This window comes from Manis pentadactyla, chromosome 4 (genome assembly GCF_030020395.1).
Source record: "Manis pentadactyla isolate mManPen7 chromosome 4, mManPen7.hap1, whole genome shotgun sequence".
Lineage (NCBI taxonomy): Eukaryota > Metazoa > Chordata > Mammalia > Pholidota > Manidae > Manis > Manis pentadactyla.
In genome coordinates this window covers 139,169,950-139,191,767 of record NC_080022.1, presented here as the reverse complement: position 1 = coordinate 139,191,767, position 21,818 = coordinate 139,169,950, and the positions used below count along the sequence as shown (strand labels likewise).

At 39.5% G+C, this 21,818-nt stretch overlaps 2 protein-coding genes across 4 annotated transcripts in view; one reads left to right on the top strand and one right to left on the bottom strand.

Moving 5' to 3' along the window:
* Positions 1 to 21,818, bottom strand: part of SPATA22 (spermatogenesis associated 22) — a 40,832-nt gene that overhangs the window by 16,274 nt on the left and 2,740 nt on the right. Inside the window, exon 1 of one of the 3 annotated variants that reach the window (XM_057501039.1) lies at positions 16,915 to 17,047. The exons of 1 other annotated variant lie outside the window; for it this stretch is intronic. The gene's annotated coding sequence lies outside the window, so the exon portion shown is untranslated. Of the gene's footprint in view, positions 1 to 816; positions 1,432 to 16,914; positions 17,048 to 21,818 lie in introns of those variants that run through there. One more of the 3 variants, XM_057501040.1, reaches the window with a different exon arrangement.
* ASPA (aspartoacylase) lies at positions 5,958 to 18,720 on the top strand. The gene is made up of 6 exons (XM_036887528.2): positions 5,958 to 6,421; positions 9,597 to 9,792; positions 11,268 to 11,361; positions 14,043 to 14,150; positions 14,898 to 15,007; positions 18,338 to 18,720. The coding sequence occupies exons 1-6, from the start codon at positions 6,186 to 6,188 to the stop codon at positions 18,533 to 18,535; spliced, it is 942 nt and encodes a 313-aa protein (XP_036743423.1). The 5' UTR covers positions 5,958 to 6,185; the 3' UTR covers positions 18,536 to 18,720.

The following is a 21,818-nucleotide window of genomic DNA, read 5'->3' as shown; positions in this document are numbered from 1 at the left end:
GCAGTTTTTTCCATGTTTAGCCTCCTAATATGTTTCAATCCCAATTTAGTTCAACAGAACACCTGTTTCGTGAAAAGGCAACATACGAACCTAAATAAGGTAATTTCTACTGCTGAATTCACTACCTAATGAGGCAGGCAGGCATGTACACAACTAAGCAACAATGCAAATCATAATGAGGTAAATATCAATTTCCAAGTATCATTATAGAAATAAACCTTAGGAAACATAAAGGCAGGTACTGTCTCTGCTTTGTTTTCTTATCTTGGGCTTGAAGCTGGATATAGTAGGCCCTTCGGAAAATATTCTTGATGCTATTCCAGGAACCAAAACAGAGTTTATGCTACATTTTTCAGGACCAATACAATTCACATCCTAAGCCTAGAGGGGGCTCGAGGGGCTATTACACCTCTGAGTGTCACACAAACACGACACACAAAAGCGCAACATCTTTTCCCTGGACCACTGACCCTGGGGACAGGGCCTAATTGCCCCACCCACCCCCACTACGAACAGGGCCAGAATGGCATTAAGGTGGTTGGCAACCTCCACACGTAGCAAGCCTGCCCAGTGCGCAAACACACACACCCCACCTCAAAGACGGGCCGCAGACCGAAGCCAGGAGGGCCTATTTTAGCCGCCGCGTGGGGACGAGGCGGGAGGAGGCATGGCTTCGGTCAGGGTTCATATTCTCTTCCGATGGTCTCTCTGACCCAGGGATTGGGGGCTGTTTGATAACTAGGGACAAGTAAAGTCTTTCCCTTCTTGGCCCTCCTGCCAACACGACACACGACTTTAACCTTCAGGTTCCCTCACCTCAGTCAACGGTCGCCGCGACAGCCCACCTGGCTTCCCGCCTCAGAGTAAGTGCCGGAAGTCGGGCTGTGCGCAGGCGCACCCCACCCCGCCGCTGACTGCGCAGGTGCAAGGGCCTCCGCCGTGGTGCGCAGCAGGGGCCACCGCCCTTCTGTGAGGACGGAAGGGGCGCGTCTCCCTGGAGCGAAAATGTTAAGGCAGCTCCCCCTGGCATCCTCACACTGTGAGGTACACGGTGCAGGGATGGCCCTAGGGACGAGCCTGTTCAGGTCACAGGCGAGCAGGCAGCAGATCTGCGCAGCGGGCTCCTGCCCAACTTCCTCAGACAATTGTGCCCAGGGCTGGTTGCGCAGCTCCCACCCAACATGCCTTAAGGTACAGATACCAGTTTGTAAGACGACGGTGGCCGCCCGGGACGTGCCTGGGAGAGAATGACCCAAAAACCAGGTCATGGCGCTTCCTTGGTCAGCCCGAGTTTCTGAGTCAGTTCAGTCGGACGGAGTTTCACTGGCAGGAGACATGCGGCCTGGGTCTAGATGACCGCCCTGTGGCGGAGAGCAGTCGGGAAGGCAGGGCCCGGGCTTCATGAGCTCCAGGGACAGAGAAAGCCCAAGCGCCTAAAAACGGGACCCTGAGAGGAAAGGAATGGGGCGGGGACGCCAAGCTCTGGCCCTTCCAGACTGCTGCTTCCTGGCCCTTTGAGCTTGGACAAGTTATTTACCCCCAATAAACTACATTTTCCTCTTCAGTAAAACAGTGAGAACAATACTTGCTTCATTGTTCTAACGGTATTAAAAAAGAAAATGAACAGCCCTGGCTCACAGTAAATCATCAATAAATGTTAGCTCCTATTTAATAACAGCTGCCATTTGTTGAGTACTTATTGTAGGCTGGGAATAGTAGCAATTGGAGCTCTACGTAGATTCAAAGACCACGTTTTGCTGTTACTATGTCCTCAGACTATTTGCAGACCGGGACTGGCAAAGGGAAGAAGTGCAGAAGGCCGGAGATGAAGGAAAGGTTCTTAGTAAAGTCGTAGAGCTACAAGACCATGAGACATATTCCTAGTTTCTTTGCAGATTAGGTCAAATAAAGGAGAATTAAAAGAAGACACGTTTTCAAGTAGATTGAGGTGAGATAATAGGAGATCTTGAATGCCAAACTAAGGAATAATAGTGAATAAATACTGTCTTCATTTAATTTGGAAAAGAAACAACTTCACACAATAAAATGTCTGTAAAGACTTGTTAGTCATCATGGTTCCGAGGTAGGGCAGGGACATGGGACAAGCATCATGATTAATTATCCCTGCCTATGATTTAAAATGCTGAGATATAGAGTATAGTCAGAACAGGAGAGACTCCATCTTAAAGCTAAGATTCCATTTTAAAAACCAGGGAGTTAAGCGGTGAGATTCCTAACATTTTATGGTAATCAGCCAATAATCTACCCTATCTTAAGGCAAGACAAACAGTCCTAAATGATATGTCCCCACTGCTTGAGGGTAACCACTACCTTGGAGAACAGGACCAAGAAATTCCTTGTGTTGTTTATCTTACAGAATATCTAGAGGAATGACTATGGATGGTGACATACTGTCTCTCACTGGAGAAAGACATCATAAGACCCCATGTCAAGCTTACACCACCATCCCACCACCCAACCTCCTGCCCTTTGCCCCACTCTTGAAATCTTTAAAAGACACCAATCCTAAGCTTTAAGCGAGCCCCCTCTCTGAGGTTGCCCACACTCCCCTTTCTTCCGCTGTGTACTTTGCCTTAAAGACTTCTCACTGCTCATAATTGTATTTGGTCTCTGTGCTCTTCCAGGGATAAGCGTCTTTATTATTTCACTATTTCATTCCATTTTAACTAGACTTAAGCACAAGTCTTCACTCTCTCTGTTCCACTTCAGACAAGTAGGGAAGGGCTACTGAGAGCTCTGATTTGGGCTTGCAAGTTTCCATTGCCAGACAGGACTGCAGCTGTACCGTCATGCTCTTTAGAAGCCTGCCCAAAAAATCTCCTTTCTTTGCCTGTGGGAAGTTCTCACAACATAATCTCACTCCATCTAGTGCTCTGTGGCTCCCCCAAATCCTCGGATAGTAGGGACTTAGTTCTCATGCTGTGCAGATTCAAGCAGACACTGGACGCCAGGTGAGTCTGGCTTCAGGAGCTGGCAAGGGATCTGCCCTATGCCGAGCAGGAGTTAATGAACTTTCCTCTCCTCCCTCTGTTCTTCCTTGCTCTCTACTGCCTGTGTGGCTGCTGCCATTCACTGCTATTCTCACTTTAAAGAATTCCTTCCTTACTTACACTCATGGGACTGAGAATTCTTTCTCGATCAGACTCAAGAAACCTCCCATCACCTAGTGCACAGAGAGACCTCCCCAGGTGCAGCTGCCTGACAGCAGTTCCAGAGAACAGGCTTCTTAAAAAATGAGTAAAAGCTTCAGGGAACAGACTTTGACCTGATATATACATACATATACATGGACACACATATACAACATTCATCTAGCCCCCCAAAATAGATTTCTCTTTAAAAAAAAAAAACCTTAAATCCACTATGAGCAACATCCTGTGCAACATTTGTAAGGACTGTCCACATGAGCTATGTGGACCTTTGCTCATGGTTCATAGATTTATTTTGCCCCTATCTTGTTGTGGTTATCATTCATTTATTTCTGCCTGGAAGGTTGGTCAGGATGGGTGACAGCAATATTGCCACTGGGAAAGGAGAAAATTAAACTAGTGACAGTAGCTTGATTACATGACTGCTGAACAATCACATTATGTATGAAATATGATACATGTAATATTGAAGAGAAGACTCCTTATCCCCCACAAACATACTACTTTGGTAACAACCCTACTTTAAATTTGTCTCCCACAAAATTTCTGGCATCAATGTATTGGACAGCCATGACTATGAAAAATTTATTCTCCCTTTGTTTTAAACTACATTATTTTACTAATAAATCAGGCACCACCATCCCCACAAAGCATTTGTAGTGCTGGGAGATAATAGGTATATTCTTTTAAGTACTTCAAAACATTAACCATCCAACCTGATAGTGATAAGAAGAAAGGGTTCCACGTCATATACTGTCAGTTCTCTGAACTCTCAAAAAAAGAACAGGACTAATAAAAATGTGTAGTTTTGGAAGGGCTCAAAAGTTTAGTGTGCTTTGGGAAACAGGGAGTTAAAAATCTTTTGGAAGTTAACTTGGTAGAAGAGTATGAAAAGCCTCTGTTGCTCCAGTTCTAAGGAAGTGCTCTCCTTTTTTTCTAATAAAGCTTCCCACAGAAGACAAACTCTACAAAATAAACAAGGTAAGTATAGGACCGAATTACTGAAGTTCATTAACTCTCAAGAAACTTATTCATTTTGACATGTAAGGGAAACTTTATTTACGAATGCTAAATTTGCTTCAAAGTGCTGATCTGTTAAAATTCCATAAAACAAGCTTTGGAACAAAAGTCATTTGTGCCAGCTACGAGTAAATAACTGAAGCAGCATTTCCAGACAGACTAAGGCAAAAGACAAAACTAACCACAAATTGGCAGAAAAAAACCCCACATCATCAAATGTTAATAATTCACCATTAGTTACTGCTCTTAAAACCAAAGTAACTAACCAATACAAATATCATCTGTTTATATTTATGGTTGTGTTCAGCATCTCTACACTGAAGTGTTCAGTGTACATTGAGGTGGGTAGAAAATCAAAGGCTAATGGGGCTTTTGTCTTAGGTTAGAACAGTAATTTTAATGTATACATTCAGATTTTATTATTTTGCTTTATTTCTGCATTACGCTCTCTTAAGGAAGGACATGGGAATTAGTTTATTAACTATTAAGAAGCATTCACATTCTATATTCCATTATGTATTTTGTTTGTATACTTGCTTGTTTTCTGAGAGCACTGTGGTGAATTCCAAAAGAGCAAAATCAAAACTTCGTGGAAGGCCAAAAAAACAGGAAGCACCCTACTGTCCTATAAAAAACACTGGGCTTATCTGGGTTTCTCTGGGCTTATCTGGATTCCAAGTCTAGTTTTCTCCTGGTAGCTGAGGAACATTAACCAAGTTACTTAACTTCTCTTTCCTTTCCCCCTGCAATAGGGAAAGGAATACCTAAGCCACCCTATTTCATAAAGTGGATTATGAAATAGCTAACGTGTCAGAAAACATAAACTAGCCTGTGATTATAATTAATTACTCGTGTTGAACCCCTATCAAACAATTGGACATTACTAGTACATAATATTTCCAGTACTTGAACATATGTGACTTTCTGGATGATTGGGCATAAAATCAAATTGGATTTAGCTCAGTTATTTCTCCAAATGGGATATAATCATCTTAGTATTCTGGGTAGTTTCCCCTAATAAGACTCCCTCTTGACTAACACATTCCATTGGAGAGTCTCTGCTGCCAGTAATTTAGGCTGTGTCTGTATAAACTCATATACCTGGTTGGTATATATACTATGCCCCCAAGACATTTTCAGGCATTGAAAATTTTCAAGACTTGAAAATTGCTAACAGTTACTTTTCCTTTAGTATTGAGGCAAGCAGTGAGGAAGCTTCCTAAGGAAGTCAATATAGAATTACCAAAAACATCAGGAGAAAGGAATTAAAGCATGTTTCAAAGTAACTTGACATCTCAGTGATCACTGATTTGGTTCATGTGTCTGTGACCATGCAAAAACATTCTGAAATGGCCTCTGGCTTCTGGCTCCAGAGGACTCTCTGAGAATGCCTGCCCTTCACTGTTGATAGAGCCAAAATTCCAATGCCCTCAGCTGATGAAAAGCACCTGACTCATTTCAGAGAAGAAATACTTTTAAAGGCTAGTGGAAATATAAATACTGAACAATAACATGTGTTATGGGCAACTTCTTTGTTTTGTTTTGGGGTTTTTTTGTATGTTTTTGAGGGTTAGAAAAGCATAAACTATTTTATTATTATAAATAGTCATGAAAGTACCATTAGGTGACATTCTAGCTGAAAGAAAAAAAGAATTTTTGTATGTGTGTGAGATACTAATTCATTATTGCATTTAGATCTACTGACCATTTGAGGGAGTTAGAAGTTAAAGTAAACAGCAGGATCTCTAGTTGATCTCTGCATATTTTAGTCCAAATATGGTAAAGGGCAGAAATAAAGAAGGGAGTGTCCCTATCATAAACAGCTCACAACTTCTAACAGAAAGTTAAATTTTATGCCACTCAAGAGAACTCTGCACTTTGAACTTTGGTGAAAGTCTCATTAGATTGAAATTTCTAAACTTTTCTTAAGAGATTAAGTTTCTTTTGTTTTCCTCTCTTCTGAGCTGCAGAAATCAGATAAAACTACTTGATAAAATGACTACTTGTCATATTGCTAAAGATCCTATAAAAAAGATTGCTATCTTTGGAGGAACTCATGGGAATGAGCTATCAGGAGTATTTCTAGTTAAGCATTGGATGGAGAACGGCACTGAAATTCAGAGAACAGGGCTGAAGATAAAACCATTTCTTTCCAACCCAAGAGCAGTGGAGAAGTGTACCAGATACATTGACTGTGACCTGAATCGAGTTTTTGACCCAGAAAATCTTGGGTAAGACTACATTTGTGTTGTGTGTGTGTGAAAAGTGGTATGTGTGAGAGAGAACATGTGATATTCATGTCCGTACATACAGTCGCTTTTATGAATAAGATTACTTTCATTTTTAATCATACTCCATTATGAATTACTCAGTTATCTAAACTGGGATTCACATGCTCTTTTATAAATTCTTTTGAAGTGCCAGACTGTTCTTAACTGATTTTCTTTTTAAATGTATTCTATACAGACTGAGACAACAAATAACAAAGGTTTTTATTTTTAAACCATATCTTTAAAGAAACAGATTTAATAATCTTTTGCATTAAATTAGTGTTTGGCCACCAGGCTTGCATGCATATTTGTTAGCTTTCTAGGTGATTCACTACTGTGCTTTCATGCAGCTGTGTTTATGGTAGGGCATAAAGTTCTAAGTAAGAAAAGTGTCATGTTTCAATTAATATTTGCTTAATTGAAAGGGTGGATAAATGCCCATCATTAGAAAACAGGAGATAGTTCTGTGGTCTGAGGAGGAGATGTACTACTGTCAGTGGTGGATCACTAAGATAAAGGCACTTCACCTAAATTTTCTGTTATGTTACAGCTGATTTATTAATACATTGCATACCATGTATGCAAGAGTAACACTCAGGGTATGTCCTTACTAATTATTTTTGCCTTTGTCTACGTCATTATAGATACTACGTAGGTATATAGGGCTCTATGTATTTGTTTACCACTTCTTTCTTTAATCTACCTAAAAATATTATTTAACATCAATTGTTTTCAAGGTACTGTGCCAGATACTATGGGAGTACAAAGCTATGTACAAAATAGTTTCTACCCTCAAAGAGTTGGTAGACTGCTAGCTAAGATAGAAGCCATGGACAGAAGCAACTAACACACCACTGCTTTATGCATCCATTTTCTAATAAATGCTATTTGAGTTTAGAGAGTTACTTAAATTTAATCCCACCACAGATCAAAAGATGGTTACTACTTCTAGTACAAATATGTCTCACTTTATGGAATAGATGTTTTCCAGGACAATTAGCATACTTTGTGTATCAAGCCATATTATTACTAGCATAAATCTTAATTTCAGAAATGCCTTAATTTCATGACTGAGGTTATATCAATACAATTAAGGTTTATCTATTCACTTAAAATAGCTACTAACTCTAGTATTACAAGTAAGAATTTGTTGAAGAATAACTCTTTTAATCTGTCATGTTAACTTTCCAAGTAACTCTGAAATGGACTAACATGAGTTTACTATGACCACTCAATAGTATACATTTCAATGAGAGCAGTCTTTTAAATTAAATTCATTTTCTGCTTCTCACACTTAACACTATTCAGAGGGTAGACAGTTCTCCCTCAGGGTGATTATAGAAACTTAGGAGATATATCAACAATAAACAATGAGACATATCAATTTTCCATCCTCCCTCTCCTAAATTTGCTCCTTTTCCCTATTCCCCATCTCAGTGATGTCACCCTTATCCACCAGATCCGCTATGGAAATCATCTTTGACTTTCATGTTCCTCACCCCTCATGTCTAATGGGTCACTAAGACTTCCCAATTATTCAGGTATTGAATAGTTTCAAGTATTTTGCAGATCCAATCTGATCCAATCTTCCTGTCCATTTCTACTACCTTGGTTTGGTTCCTCTGTGGACACTTAGAGAAGCATCCTAAAGAATCTCTCTGCGTCCACCCTTACTCCAATCCTTCCTGCCATCAATTCACCATGTGATAGCAGCCATCAGGGTCATCCTAACATGCAAATCATATCATGTCTCTCCCCTGCTGAAAATTCTTTAAAAATCTCCTATCCAGAATAGATTTAAGTAACTTAGTATAGCTGATGTGTCCTTTAGTATCTTGCCCCTGCCTATTCTTTCAGCTTCATCCCTTGGGACTCTTCCTATAGGACCTGGACTCCATAGATAAGAACTGAAAATGTCCATTATCTTTGATGACTTCAAGCCTTGACTCTGAGCAACTGGGTAGCTAGTGGTCATTTACTCACATAGGAAGCATTAGAAGCAAAGCACTTGGGGGTGAGGGGACCTCATGAACTTGTTTCATGAATTAACTTTTAAAAGGCATGCATATCCATAGGAACTATGTTTGGTTGCCTATAATAGAAACCTGGAAGCAGTGGCTTAAACAAGGGTTTCTTTATCACAGTTAATAAGTGGGGAGGTAGGCCGTCCAAGGCTGGTATAGTGACTCAATAATATCATCAATGCCAGACTTTCTCTGCCTTCCCGCTGCACCATCTGCACCATCCCTAGCCATGCACCTTTGTCCTCATAGTTTTTCCCTCAAAGTCGAAAATTGACTACTCCACCTACTTAATTCCATTCCAGGCAGGAACTATACAGGGGCAAACTGTAGCTCCCTTGAAGATACTAACAAAAATAGTCAGGGAATAGAAATATATAGAGAAATGGTTGAACAGTTCAATGAGGAAAAATAAGTTTTAACTATTATCATGCACAGTAAGAAAAAAAAATTTATCCTACCCATTGCCATACTGGAGGAGAGGACAGGTAGAGACTCATTTGAGAATTCAGTAAAAACTATTCACCCATAAAAAAAAAACCTCATCCCAGAAAAGAAAGATATATGCATATATCTGCAAATTTTTGCATTTTCTCAGGGTTTACAGACTTGTTAATAAAGCTTGTCCCTGGACCACCAGTGGTTCCTGGACTTCAGTTAAGAATTCCTAATTAGGTAATGTGAGCACCTAAGTTTGACTATTGTTGTGCACTGGAAGTAGCTAGATGGTGGGGGCTGGGGGGAGGCGCATTTGATGACCTAGCCCCATAATAGCCCAGTGCACATAACTACTAAGAAACTGTTGATTAAATTAATGGATAAATTTTGTTTGAGGTTGAAGTCAAATGGTAAATTCTGTTTAAAATGTCCTTCCTGTGACCAGCCACCTAAATGAACTATTCACAAGCATGCCAATGCAACATTACATGGAAACAAATGGAGGGGAAAAAATGTAACTTTTCATTTACAAAGTTTTCAAATAAGTTTCCACCTCCATCACAGATTTGTCATATTAAAGGTTTGGCAACTGGTTCTTTATACACTGTATTCTTGTTGTATATTTATGTTATCTTAGCCACAGATGTTGTTAATCTTTTTCTTTCTGCTAATAACAGCAAAGAAAGGTCAGAGGACTTGCCATATGAAGTGAGAAGGGCTCAAGAAATAAATCATTTGTTTGGTCCTAAAGATAATGAAGATTCCTATGACATTATTTTTGACCTTCACAACACTACTTCTAACATGGGGTGCACTCTGATTCTCGAAGATTCCAGGAATGACTTTTTAATTCAGATGTTTCATTATATTAAGGTAATGTCCATGTTATTAACTTATAAGTTAGTATAGGACTTGTACTTTTCAGTCGGTTATAGATGTGCATCAACCAGAAAAGGGTCGGGAGGGAGGGTCCAAGAGAGAAGGGGGAGTAGGAAGAGCAGGAGCTGACAGGGCAGTGGTGACAGGCAGAAGTAAAGGAGAGGAAACAAATAAAATAATTCAATGAATAAAAGAATAAAACACTTGTGGATTCTTGTGTCTATAAAATTATAAATCTTTTGTCCAGACAGCCACCAAATTATAAGCTATTTGGGGGAATTAATACCAAAATTGAAAATGGTATGGTTGATGCAGTTCAATTACAATTTTAGGAAACAAGACACAGTCATTTAATGCTGACTAAAGAACAATGATAAAGGGATTGGCGTCTTTTGTCTTGCCCTTGTTTCCATTGGATTCAGATACCCCAGCACACATCTATTCTTTTAGTACATCACACAGCTACTCAAATAAGGCTCAGAAACCTACAAGATGAAAAATTCAGCAGTTGAGAAAAACTGCTGGCAAACAACAACCAAGCAAAAACACAAAAGAAGTACTGTATGCTTATTTCTGTATAATCAATTTCCTTCCTTCCAGAGAGCTCTTTTGACTTAGTGGAGAGAGTTTGACCCATGTAGCCAGGAGAACCTGGGTTCAAATTCTGCCTTTCTCATTCACTAAGCTGGGACAAGGTACTCCACTCCCGTTTTATAAAATGCTTGCTTTCCTCATTTTATAAAATTGGCATAATAACAATTCTTACCCATATGGCTATTCAAAGCTTTAAACGAGATAAAGTACCTAAAGTATTTAGCCTGGTACCTAGCAGATAGTAAAGATTATCTATTATTTTTGTTTCCCTTGAGTTTTTGACAATAACTAGAGAGTAGTTCTGGTAGGAGGTCATAATGCAGGTATTTTTTATTCTCTGATGCTCATTGAAGGGAGGGCTGAACACTTCGGATGCAAGGCAAGAAGCAGCATGGCTGACACTGATATCAAAACCAACAGGCCTGTCTTGAATTCTCATTCAGATAAGCGGAGGTAGAGCAAGTTACCCAACCTCTATAGAGATTCGGACCACAGGGGTAGAAACGATTCATTAAGAGACCAATAACTAAGCTAAATATTAAGTGTAATCAGTGATGAAAACAAAACAAAACAAAAAAACGGATCCATTCAGAAGGGAAACTTATTTTATAGTCTTTGGTCATGGTTCTGGACAAGTGTTTAATGTACATTTTACTCAGAAAGCTATGCATAATTCAATTTTATATGCATTTCATTTATATGTTTTCAAAGCTAAAACAATATTAGATTTTCGAGAATTTTTCATAAAGCTATCTTAATAATCTCAGTTGATGTATTAAAGTCAAACACATTGAAAGCATTATTGACTCTAGCAGCACAGAAAACAAAACATATGGTCTTCACATAATAAGAAAGTTGTTTTAAATTCTTTTCAGACTTCTTTGGCTCCATTACCCTGCTATATTTATCTTATTGAGCATCCTTCCCTCCAATATGCAACCACGCGTTCTATAGCCAAGTATCCTGTTGGTAAGTCATATTTCTCACTGTCACAACTGAACAAAATATGTCCCAGGTAAAACTCTGAGAAAATTATTTTTAAAGAATATTTATAGCTACTTTGCTTATCATTATGGATTCTGTCAAGAAATAAGAAAATTAACTCCAGGCAATTATTATTATATCAAATTTCCTCAATTTCACTGAGCAGTTTTCTGCATTTTAGGACAGAAACAATGAGCCAAGGGAATCTGAATCTTTCATAATGCACAGTAAACATGCCTGCTTCTTCCTCCAAGGAAGACATCAATCCTATCTTCCAAGACTGTTCACTATACAAACATGCTTGAAAAATAATCTGGAACCGAGGTAGCATCTTGCTGGCAAGATGTGCAGAAGCACAGAAGACCCAGGGAAAATCTACTACCAGCATTGCTCTTAGCACTTGCTTTGCAGTAGAGTCTCCCATAACCTGTTAGCTATCCATTCACTTGTTTGCCCTGTCAGTTACTGGACTGTGAATTCATCTTTACCTTCTGGTAACTTCCATCATGCAGGTTTGCACACTCAGTCTCTTCTTCCTATCTTCCATTCTCTTTCTGGAGTGACCTATTAGCATGATTGTTTGCATACTATACCATAATAATTAAGATTGCTGTCACAACTTAAAATCTTTTTTGTTAGCTCTCAGATGGTTTAACCAAGAGTAATTTAACTTGAAAACAAGTTGTCAAACAATATAAGCAAATTTAAAGTTATCTTGGTTATTCGGTTATTGATTATTTTGGTGCATTGTCAAGGGATCAACTGTGGCAAACTGAATATCCAAGTGTAGGTAATTATTTGAAACTAACCAAGTGCTTAACAAAAGAAACAGAGGTCCTTGTTTCTCTGTGACACCAAATAACGTGTAAGATTTTCAAAGTTTGAAAGCATTCTTGGTCTGTGATGTTGGGGGCAATGTTGCTTTTAAAACAAACATCTACTGATCTGCTTGGCCCTTAAAAATAATGCCAAATCTTTCAAACATTTCAACATGACAAATTATTAAGTTCATCATAAATAACTGGAAATGCTATATGTACTGCTTCCAACTTTGATATTTTGTTTGGACTATTTTTATATAATTCACTCATTGGGTAAAAAAAAAAAACGTGAGATCAGAGAGACACTTTCTCCAACTCAACATTTTATAATACACCTATGACTATTGCCCCATACAAACTTGCTTCAGCTTCTACTAGCCACTTACAAGGGCCGTCTTTGCATTCCATTGCCAAGGCAGGTGAAATGTGACAGGGTCATTCTAGGTAAACTTTATCCCAGAAAGAAGCAGTTTGCTGCAGCCAGCCTTGTGATCATTCCCAGAGTCTTCTTTATTCTCTGTGTCTCTCTCTGTCTCTGTCTGTCTGTCTTTCACATACACACACAGAAGAGTGAACAGACACAATCTCCTAACTTTCCCGATCAACCGTGGCCTTATTTGAGACTCAGAAATGTTAATTTTTTGACCATTATTCCTTCAGCTCTACTCGAGATTATGCCATGGCCATTTCCTCTGATATAGGATCTTGTGTCAACGTTAATTTTTGGTTTGGAAAATATTGCCATCCTACCTATTATCCTCCATTCACAGTCAGAAAGTTAAAAAAATCAGGACTGTGTTAGCAAGGAAGATGGAATGGTTTGGGGGTAGGCAACCAATTAGGTCTTCTACAACATGCATGTAGACACACCCATGAACCCATTTCCACCCATTTGTACAAACCATCTAGGTGCAGATGAGTATCTTAGCCACACTGAAACGACATACTTAAATATATGTCTAAACATCTATACAAGAAAACTAAGCACAAAAAATAAAAAATGAAGATAAAAGATGATATAGTAAGATCTTGTAAATCGAAAATAATGTATATGAATTGATTGGAAGAGAATGAGAAATGGATATTATACTTGGTAAATTGTTAAATGAAGAAGGAGATGACTGGAGGCATAACTGTATGGAAGACTGAACAGGAGGGAAGGGAGTAGGTAAGTGGTTTAGAGGAAGAATATTTTGTAGGTGTAAGGATGGATTGTGTTGGGGTGAGAAGAAATGAATACAGGTTTATTCTAAGGAAAATTTAAACCATTGCATTATCATGACAGGATGGGTTGATATGTTAGGGGCAAGAATGTTGCTCTAGAGTTACATAGATTGTCATGTTGACTTAAATCCCTGGTTCATCTAATCTAGATTTCTATGACTAAATAAATATCTTTCCACCTGTCAAAACTAAATGTTAGGTCTATGACAGTTTCTCTTTGTGGCCACTTTTTATTTTGTCAGTATAAATTTGTCTACCTCTTTTACCGTATTATGGTTTTTTAAACTTTGACAATATTAAAGGAAATTCAAAGAAAAAAAATAAGACCCTGAGATTCTGCTACTCTAACCTGATTCTTATTATTTCCATGTTCACTATGTTTCCATGTTCTATGTTGCCATGTGCCATGTTCTCTATGCATACAGCTTACACATACACATAAATGTTCTGCTTTTATTTTTTGCTTTACATTATATCTCAAATATTTTCCATGCTGTGATATAGTCTACCTTTTTAATAATTTTAGTGATGGAATTCTAGATCTTAATATATTAAAATGCTCAATTTTATAATATACCTTAACACATACTTAAATGTGACTCTGTCCCTTTCTGTACCTAGGCATAGAAGTGGGTCCCCAGTCTCAAGGGGTTCTGAGAGCTGATATCTTGGACCAAATGAGAAAAATGATTAAGCACGCTCTTGATTTTATACATCATTTCAATAAAGGTAAGTAGCAGATGGGAGTTGTTTCTGCAGTTGCTAGCTTGGGTGTGTCTGTGTGTAAATAAATCAGAAAAGGGAGATGAGACAGACACACGTAGTGACTTAACCCTGAACATGTAGGGCTGGACTCCACTGCTGGCGCATGGCAATCACCCCAACATCTCACAGCACAAGAGCTGACCAAGTGTTTAACATAGCTAAGGAAAGGAGCTCAGAGCTGAAGTTACCTAACCTGCTGGAATTCTTCCTGAAGATATGCCACCGTAGAATGTCAGAGCTGGATGGGCCCTCCAAGATCAGCTAATGCAAGCCTTCATTTAACAAGAAACCGAGCCTTGAGAAGTTAAGCATCTTGCTCAAGGTTATGGGAGGAAATCAGAGCCCAGGTGTCCTGACACCCAGTCCTAGCCTCTTTTTCTCCCACAATGGCTTTTTTGTTGTTGTTGTTATCATTAATCTACAATTACATGAAGAACATTCTGTTTACTAGGCTCTCCCCTTCACCAAGTCCCCCCCAACAATGGCTTTTTAAGTTCTGTTTTCTACCTCTGTCCATCAGTGTAACTTGCACATTGATGGAAATAATTCCAGAACATCTTTCAGCTTAATGTTATTTGTGAACAACCTTAATAAAATAATGTGTTCTCCCTCTGTCTTCATTTTTTGGTTATTGTTCTTCTTACCTTAAACTATCTTTTTTTCAAGAGATCTTTTTTCATTTGCTATTTAGACATCTTGTTTTTGCCATAGGGAAAGAATTTCCTCCCTGTGCTATTGACGTCTATAAAATAATGGAGAAAGTCGATTATCCAAGGAATGAAAGTGGAGAAATCACTGCCATTATCCACCCTAATCTGCAGGTAACATTTGCTGTTTCCTTAAAATATTCAAAATCCTAATGCCCCACCTTTGGATAGAAGTTTACAGTCCAAAAAGCAGTTAACATACATCAGCTCATTTGTGTTCTCAAAAATGCTACAGTGTAAGTAAAATATTCAGACTGTCATTCAACAAATACTTATTGAGTTTATCAGTGAACATGGTCTATGCTCTCATGATATTTATACTCTAGATATTCTAAAATCTAAACTCTGTTCTAGAAATCAAAACCAGATGGTCTACCAGAGTAGTGAAGTGGGGAGGGGGTGGGTCAGATAAGGCCTCTCAGAGAAGGTGAAATTCCTGCCCAAGTACACTGGGTAAGAATTATCATACCCATTTTAACATAAGAAAACAGACGCTCAGAAGTTAGATCCCTCCCACAGCCACAGAGCTCTCAGTGGCAGATCCAGAACTAATGTTCTTTGCAGGTAACCACATTGCGGCCACCTCCCTGGGTTCACCACTGAGCAAGTCAGAGCCACACAATCAAAACCTCTTTCTCTGGAATGCTTTCTGCCACCATTCTCTGACTCTCCTCAGAATCCTGATAGCTGCTGCTTATCTGGTTTGATCAATAATGCCATAGTGAAGGAGGAAGAAAAGGCTCTTGGGAGAATGTAGGAGGTTTAAGTCTGGGAAGGGCAAAAGTAAAAGCAGGGAGGGGGCAAAGATTCTGAAAAGCGGAAACACACATTCCCGTTGTGAGTACCCCCCACAGCCTCAGACCGCAGGGATGGAAGAGACCCCGCTGATTACCTGGGCTGGGGCTTTCAACCCTGGCTTCACACTGCCCAGAGAGCCTTTAAAAAAACAAGGCCAGGATTCCACTCTGCTGACCTTATTGACCTGGACAATCAGAGTGGAAACCACTGATCCAGTTCAAACTCCTATTGAATGACCCTAATGAAAGTCATCCTCACTCACACTCTAATCAAGTAACCTGTCCCCAGATAAAGACTAGTGGAGCAAGTGCTACTTGTGCCTTAGGGGGATCTAGGTGGAAACCAGAAAAGGGAGCCTTAGGCAGTGTTTTGAAGGAAAGAAAGGTCAAGATAAAGGGAAAGAAAGGGGGAAGCACTACAGGTAACAAAACTAGCAAAAATGAGAAACAGAAGCCAAGGTCATTTACCAGTCTCAACACACGGGAGTTTGAGTTTTATATTCCTCAAGGATTATAAAGGACTCCTCAAAATCATCCTGGGGATGCAGAGAAGTGAGATTAATGAAATCAGTAAACAAATAGTGATAGTGTTCAGTCTTGAAATTCAGGAAAAATAGTTTTGATTCAATAAATAATAAGGAATGGCTCAGTATTCTACCAGAGAGCTTGACTAGTTAGTTATTTTTGGTAAATATATCTGAATGATTATTTAACCTGTTCTGGGTCCTGAGATTCAAGCTCATGGAGCCTCCATACCAACAGTGGGTGAACAGGCCATGAATAAGTAACCAATACGCAAGTCAGATCATTTCAAACTGTAATGGGTGCTGTAAAGGAAACAGAACAATAAGGTAGAGGTTAACAGAGTTCTTGTTGGGTGGGACAGCTGGGAAGAGCCATCCCTGGATGACGGCATTCAAGCTGCAACCTGGAGGATGAGAAATCAGCCTCGTGGAAAACAGGTGCAAAGCCTGGAACAAACTTGGAGTGTCTGAAGAACAGCAAGACCAGTGTCAAAGGAGAGCGGGGGTAAACAGCGAGGACAGTGAGCCCTGGAGCCTGAGACAAGACAGGGACCCGGTTACAAGCCCAGATCTTACTCTAGAGTAAGGGTTCTTAATCAGGAATGTGCACTGGAATTATTTAGGATGTACCCCGAAATGCTGGAGCCCTTCACAAAGCACTACGACAATGCTTCTCAAACTCAGAACACAGAAGAATCACCTGAGGAGCTCTTAAAAAATCCTGATTCCCAGCTTCCATGCCCAGAGACTGATTTAATTGATCAGCGTGGAGACAGGAATCTCAGCTAGATTCCGCAGTGGATTTTCTTGTGGCTCAGGCTTGGGTGGCACTGTGCTATGTGGGAATCTCTGCAGGTGGAGCTAGCCACAGTTGTGGAGGTAGCCACAGGTGTGTTGCAGAATCTCCTTTGGTTGCCCTGGGCACATCCTCTGACTCAAAACCTCTGGTCCAGAGCAGTAGTTTTCAGCTGTGCTGTCCTGTGGACTCACCAGGGGCTTTAAAACAAAACTAGTGTACTAAAAGTGAAGCAAGAGGGAAATAAGGGAGATGTGTGGTGGAATTATATATGTTGAGTATGTTACATGGTTCTTTTGACCCTATGGTATGTATTTGTCAAAGCTCGTAGAACTGTACATAAAAATGCATGAATTTACTGTATTTCCATTTTGAAATAAGTTTTTAAAATAGTGATGCCTGAATCCCACTCTTGAGATTCTGGTTCAGTGTATCTGAGCTGGGCTGTGCCCCTCTACTCATCTATATTTTTAAACATCCCAGGTGATTATAATGTGCAGCCAGGGTTGAGAATCTCTGGAGATTTGTTAACATAAAGATTTTGATTTAGCAAGTCTGCAGTGGGGAATGAGATTCTGCTGGTCTGACAAATTCCCAGGTTCTGCTGCTAGGAAATGTTAGAAATGCAGGTTCTTGGGCCTCCACCCCAGACCTATAGATTCAGAATCCGCATTTTAACAAAATCCCTACAGGAGCTGCAAACATATCAAAGTTTGAGAAGAGCCGCTTTAGGGTTCCTATGGTGTTAACATTGGTGTTTGAGGGCTCAAAAGTCCTAATCCCAGGTGTGGGACCTTTCAGGTAACTCAGTTGTTATCCTAATGTGGAGACAACTTGTCTTAGATTTTCCTGGACCCCCCACCACCGCCTCTGACCCAGCCCCATAGAATAGAATCTCTTTTATATCTCCAGCACTATAATATCTTGCACACAGAAGACTCTTAACAGATATTTCCTAAATTTTGCTGAACAGAATTAACTTCAGCAAGCAAGAGATAGAATACACACTTACGGAGAGGTGCATTTAGTTTTCCTTTTAATATTATAAACCTCTGACAGCATTCAAGGCCAACTTGATATTGAAGCAGACTCTAATTACATGTGTCAGTTATAAATATTAAAAGGGAAACTCTTAAAACTGCTGCCAAAATCAATTAGTCCATCTCAGGTAAGTCAGATCATTCATATGCCTCTCAACACATCTCTCAAGTATTTCTTTTAAAAGAATACAATGCTTTAATTTATTCATTGTCTAGAGTCTGACATAAAATTTGAAAGTAGAAGGAAAACCAAATGTAATTTCTGTGTTTTAATTGTTTCCTGAGAGGATCAAGACTGGAAACCACTGAGTCCTGGAGATCCTGTGTTTTTAACTCTTGATGGAAAGACTATTCCATTGGGCGGAGACTGTACCGTGTACCCGGTGTTTATAAATGAGGCTGCATATTATGAAAAGAAAGAAGCTTTTGCAAAGACAGCTAAACTGACACTCAGCGCAAAAAGTATTTGCCCCTCTTTCCATTAGAAATCACTTCTAGCTCACCTGTTACAAAGGATCTGGAACAACTCTCCTAGTTTGTAAGCTCCTGATGGGCAGGATTATGCCTTATTCAATTTCCTACCCATAGCACCTAGCCCAAGGCCTTGCACACAGTGGGCATTCAGGTAAAGTTCCTGAATGAATGAATAAATTAATGAATAGCTTTTAAAGGTATCATGTCTGAACGTAGCTTATTCAAAGTGAGTTTCTTATTTCTGTATAGCTTTTTTATACATTATACTTTGATATTTTAACATTCTTAATAAACAGTCTTTAAATTAGAATTTTAAAATTGAAATAGATTTTATATACAAAAAGTTATTAACTTGAGCATAGAATTAAGTGTATGTTTTTGAGTAATGTATAAATGCTACTAGAAAGTAATGGTGCTATCTTTAAATTTTTCATGTTTAGATGAATGATAATGTATTAAGCATCCAGTCCATAAACTTTAACAATAGTTTTGATATCTGTAGATTTTTAAATGCTCTTTTGAAAATGAAATGTGAAGGAAAAATGAGGGCTGTCTGTAAAGGTGACATTATGAATAAATCAAGAGACTCTGAAAGGTCCTTTATCCACAGACAGTCACCCGCACAGAGCGTCACAGCTCTGGCACACCCACTTGTTCTGCGCTGGCCTCAGGGAGCAGAGAGCCTCCTTCAGACATCTTGCACATCCCTTGAGAAGCTAATGTTCCTTCCCAACTTAGGGGAGTTTGAAGAGGCATATTCCTCACAGCTGTCACTTACCATTTTGAAAGAACACATTTGTCCTTCTTTCCAACCAATGAGCAAGGAAGTGTTTGGGCTCCTGCAGCACAGGTGGTAAAGGCAGAAACAGCAGAGGACAGTGGGCAGTAGCAGAAATGTGACCCAAACCCATGTGTCTAGTTCACAAATGAACTTGCTCAAGAAAATGCCCAAATCCCTCACTGCTTCTCCTCCAAGTTCCTCAGGTGAAACATGGCCTCCCTACAGGATCCTCCACTCCCTCCTCCCTTTAGGCTGCAGTAGCCTAGTAAAGAGCATTTTTATCCCAGGATTTTTACCCTAAGGAAACCATGTTTATGGTTTCAAACATGTTTACCAAAATCATACAAATATTATCTGGAACATTTCCATCCTTTCAGAAGAAACCCCATTAAGCTGAATTTCATTTTATATTCAATATTCTATACAGCACAAGCTCTAATTTTTTCAGCCTTTATTTTTGTACTTTAACGAAGTTATTTTCATCAGAATAAACTCTCTTCCTTCCAAATTCTGTAGGAAAAGTTCGATTTTTCCATCAGTTTAACGTAAGTTTACCAAGCTTCCTTGTCCCACTGTGTTCCTATGTGTTTCATGTCTGAGTCTAATTTTTCTAGGTCATTTTTTCTCCAGATGTAAATTCTGGCAAAAGTACTTTATTCTTCCATCAAATTTTACTTATAAAATTTACAATGTATAATTTAGGCCACTGTGGTTTCTAGTTTGGGTATTGATTATTTCTATTATGCCTAATTTTCTCCAACTCAGTATTTATAGTCTACAGAGTTGCTAATTAGATGTGATATTTTTAAAAATCTATAGCATACTGCTGCATGGCTTTAGCCACTTTCAGTTTTAGTCTATTTTGATTATTTCTGACAATCTACAGACTTGGTTTTCTCATTCATAAAACGGGAATGATCATAATATAGTGCCTCTCTCCTGGATTACTGTGCAGAATAAATGACGAATGCGTATAAGCACTAGCACAGTGCCTTGCATAGAATAATATATGATTCAAGTTCAAATTCCTCACACAAAAGGCCCTTTCTGATCTGCCTCTCCGTCCCCCCACTCCCCCAACCTCTCTAGACTCATTTGCCTTCAAGTCCTCTCTGTTCCAGTCTGCTTTGTTTTGTTTTGTTCCTATATGCCTTCACTCCCATCTTGAGGATATTATCAGTGTCTTTTTCAATGTCTACAATCTAATAAATGCCCAATAAAAGTTTGGTTGAATAAATGAGTGTGCTCAAATGTCCCTTCTCTACTGAGATGGCCTCATAGTCCACAGTGTCCCTGCCTTCCCTTTGCCTTCTTTCCTAGTCACTTCCTGTGTACTCCCAGCACCCCCACCCCCAGAAATCCACTCCATTCCACACTCTTCAGACTGTCACTATATCCCAAAGGATGGTGGGAGGGAAGTGTACTAAGCCTGCAAATCCCATAGCAAAACCAGGGAAATGTTCATATTCAATAACCCCCTGTGTGAAACCTTTTATGGGCTTCCCCTTATCCTTGATATGAAATCTCAAAGCCTCACCACAGTTGGGCAAGTCCTGTGTGCTCCGGCCTCTGCCCACCCCTCCAGTCCTATTTCATGTCTTTTGCCCCCTTGTTCCCAGCAATTTGGCCACACGGGCTTCATCCTCAAATGCACCAAGCTCTCTACTACCTTGGGTATTTAGCCACATTGTTGCCTGTTCTTGATACCCTCTCCCTCCCCCACACTCCCATTACTTGGATGACACATTCTTAAATGTGACTCAGGCTAGGCTAGACGACTCTGTTACACAAGCTCTACCAGATCAGCACTTACCAGTAACCTAAGGACCTGGATCCTTGGCCAGAAGAAATCATTGTGACCTCCCATCTCTCTTCAAGTCCCAATTCCCCACCTATTAAATGAGGATATAATACTCATCAAACCTACAAACTGTGTTTTTAAGATAACCAGTACGAACGAGCTTTATAAATAGGGAATCAAACAATCTCAAAGGCTGGAAAAAAACTGCAAAATAACTTTTTACTGCAAAAAGTAATTTTTACGATATCAGGGGCCAAGAAACTGTTCATACCCATTGACTTTAGCATCCTACTCCCAGAACGTATCCTATGGCAGGTGTTTCCACCCCTTTTCTATCAGTTCAACCAGCATGTTCTCATTCCTAGATTATAGGCCTGAAGCCTATCTGAACTAGGATGTGGATTATGTACAATTCCCATTTCTTTGCCACTCAAGAAGACACATCCTAGTGAAGGATATTATTCTGGGAATCATTTAAATTATATAAATAATTCACCAAATGCAGCATATCACATATTAATATATTATTTGCAAGTTCTGCAACCCATCAAGACATGACAGTGTCTTTGCATTCAAGTTGAGAATTGCCATGCTTATAAGATAACTCAAAAGAATGAGCAAATGTGTATACATATGAGGTGGGCAATCACCATAGGAATAATATCAGTGCTTTCATATCCACACCCTCATTGCCTCCTCGTGGAGGTCCTGT

Bases quoted from the DNA above. Each gene is read 5' to 3' on its own strand.
- ASPA (XM_036887528.2), top strand. From the start codon at position 6,186: ATGACTACTTGTCATATTGCTAAAGATCCTATAAAAAAGATTGCTATC. The intron at 6,422-9,596 runs GTAAGACTACAT...TGCTAATAACAG, and splicing joins TTTGACCCAGAAAATCTTGG to CAAAGAAAGGTCAGAGGACT. The intron at 11,362-14,042 runs GTAAGTCATATT...TTCTGTACCTAG, and splicing joins TATAGCCAAGTATCCTGTTG to GCATAGAAGTGGGTCCCCAG.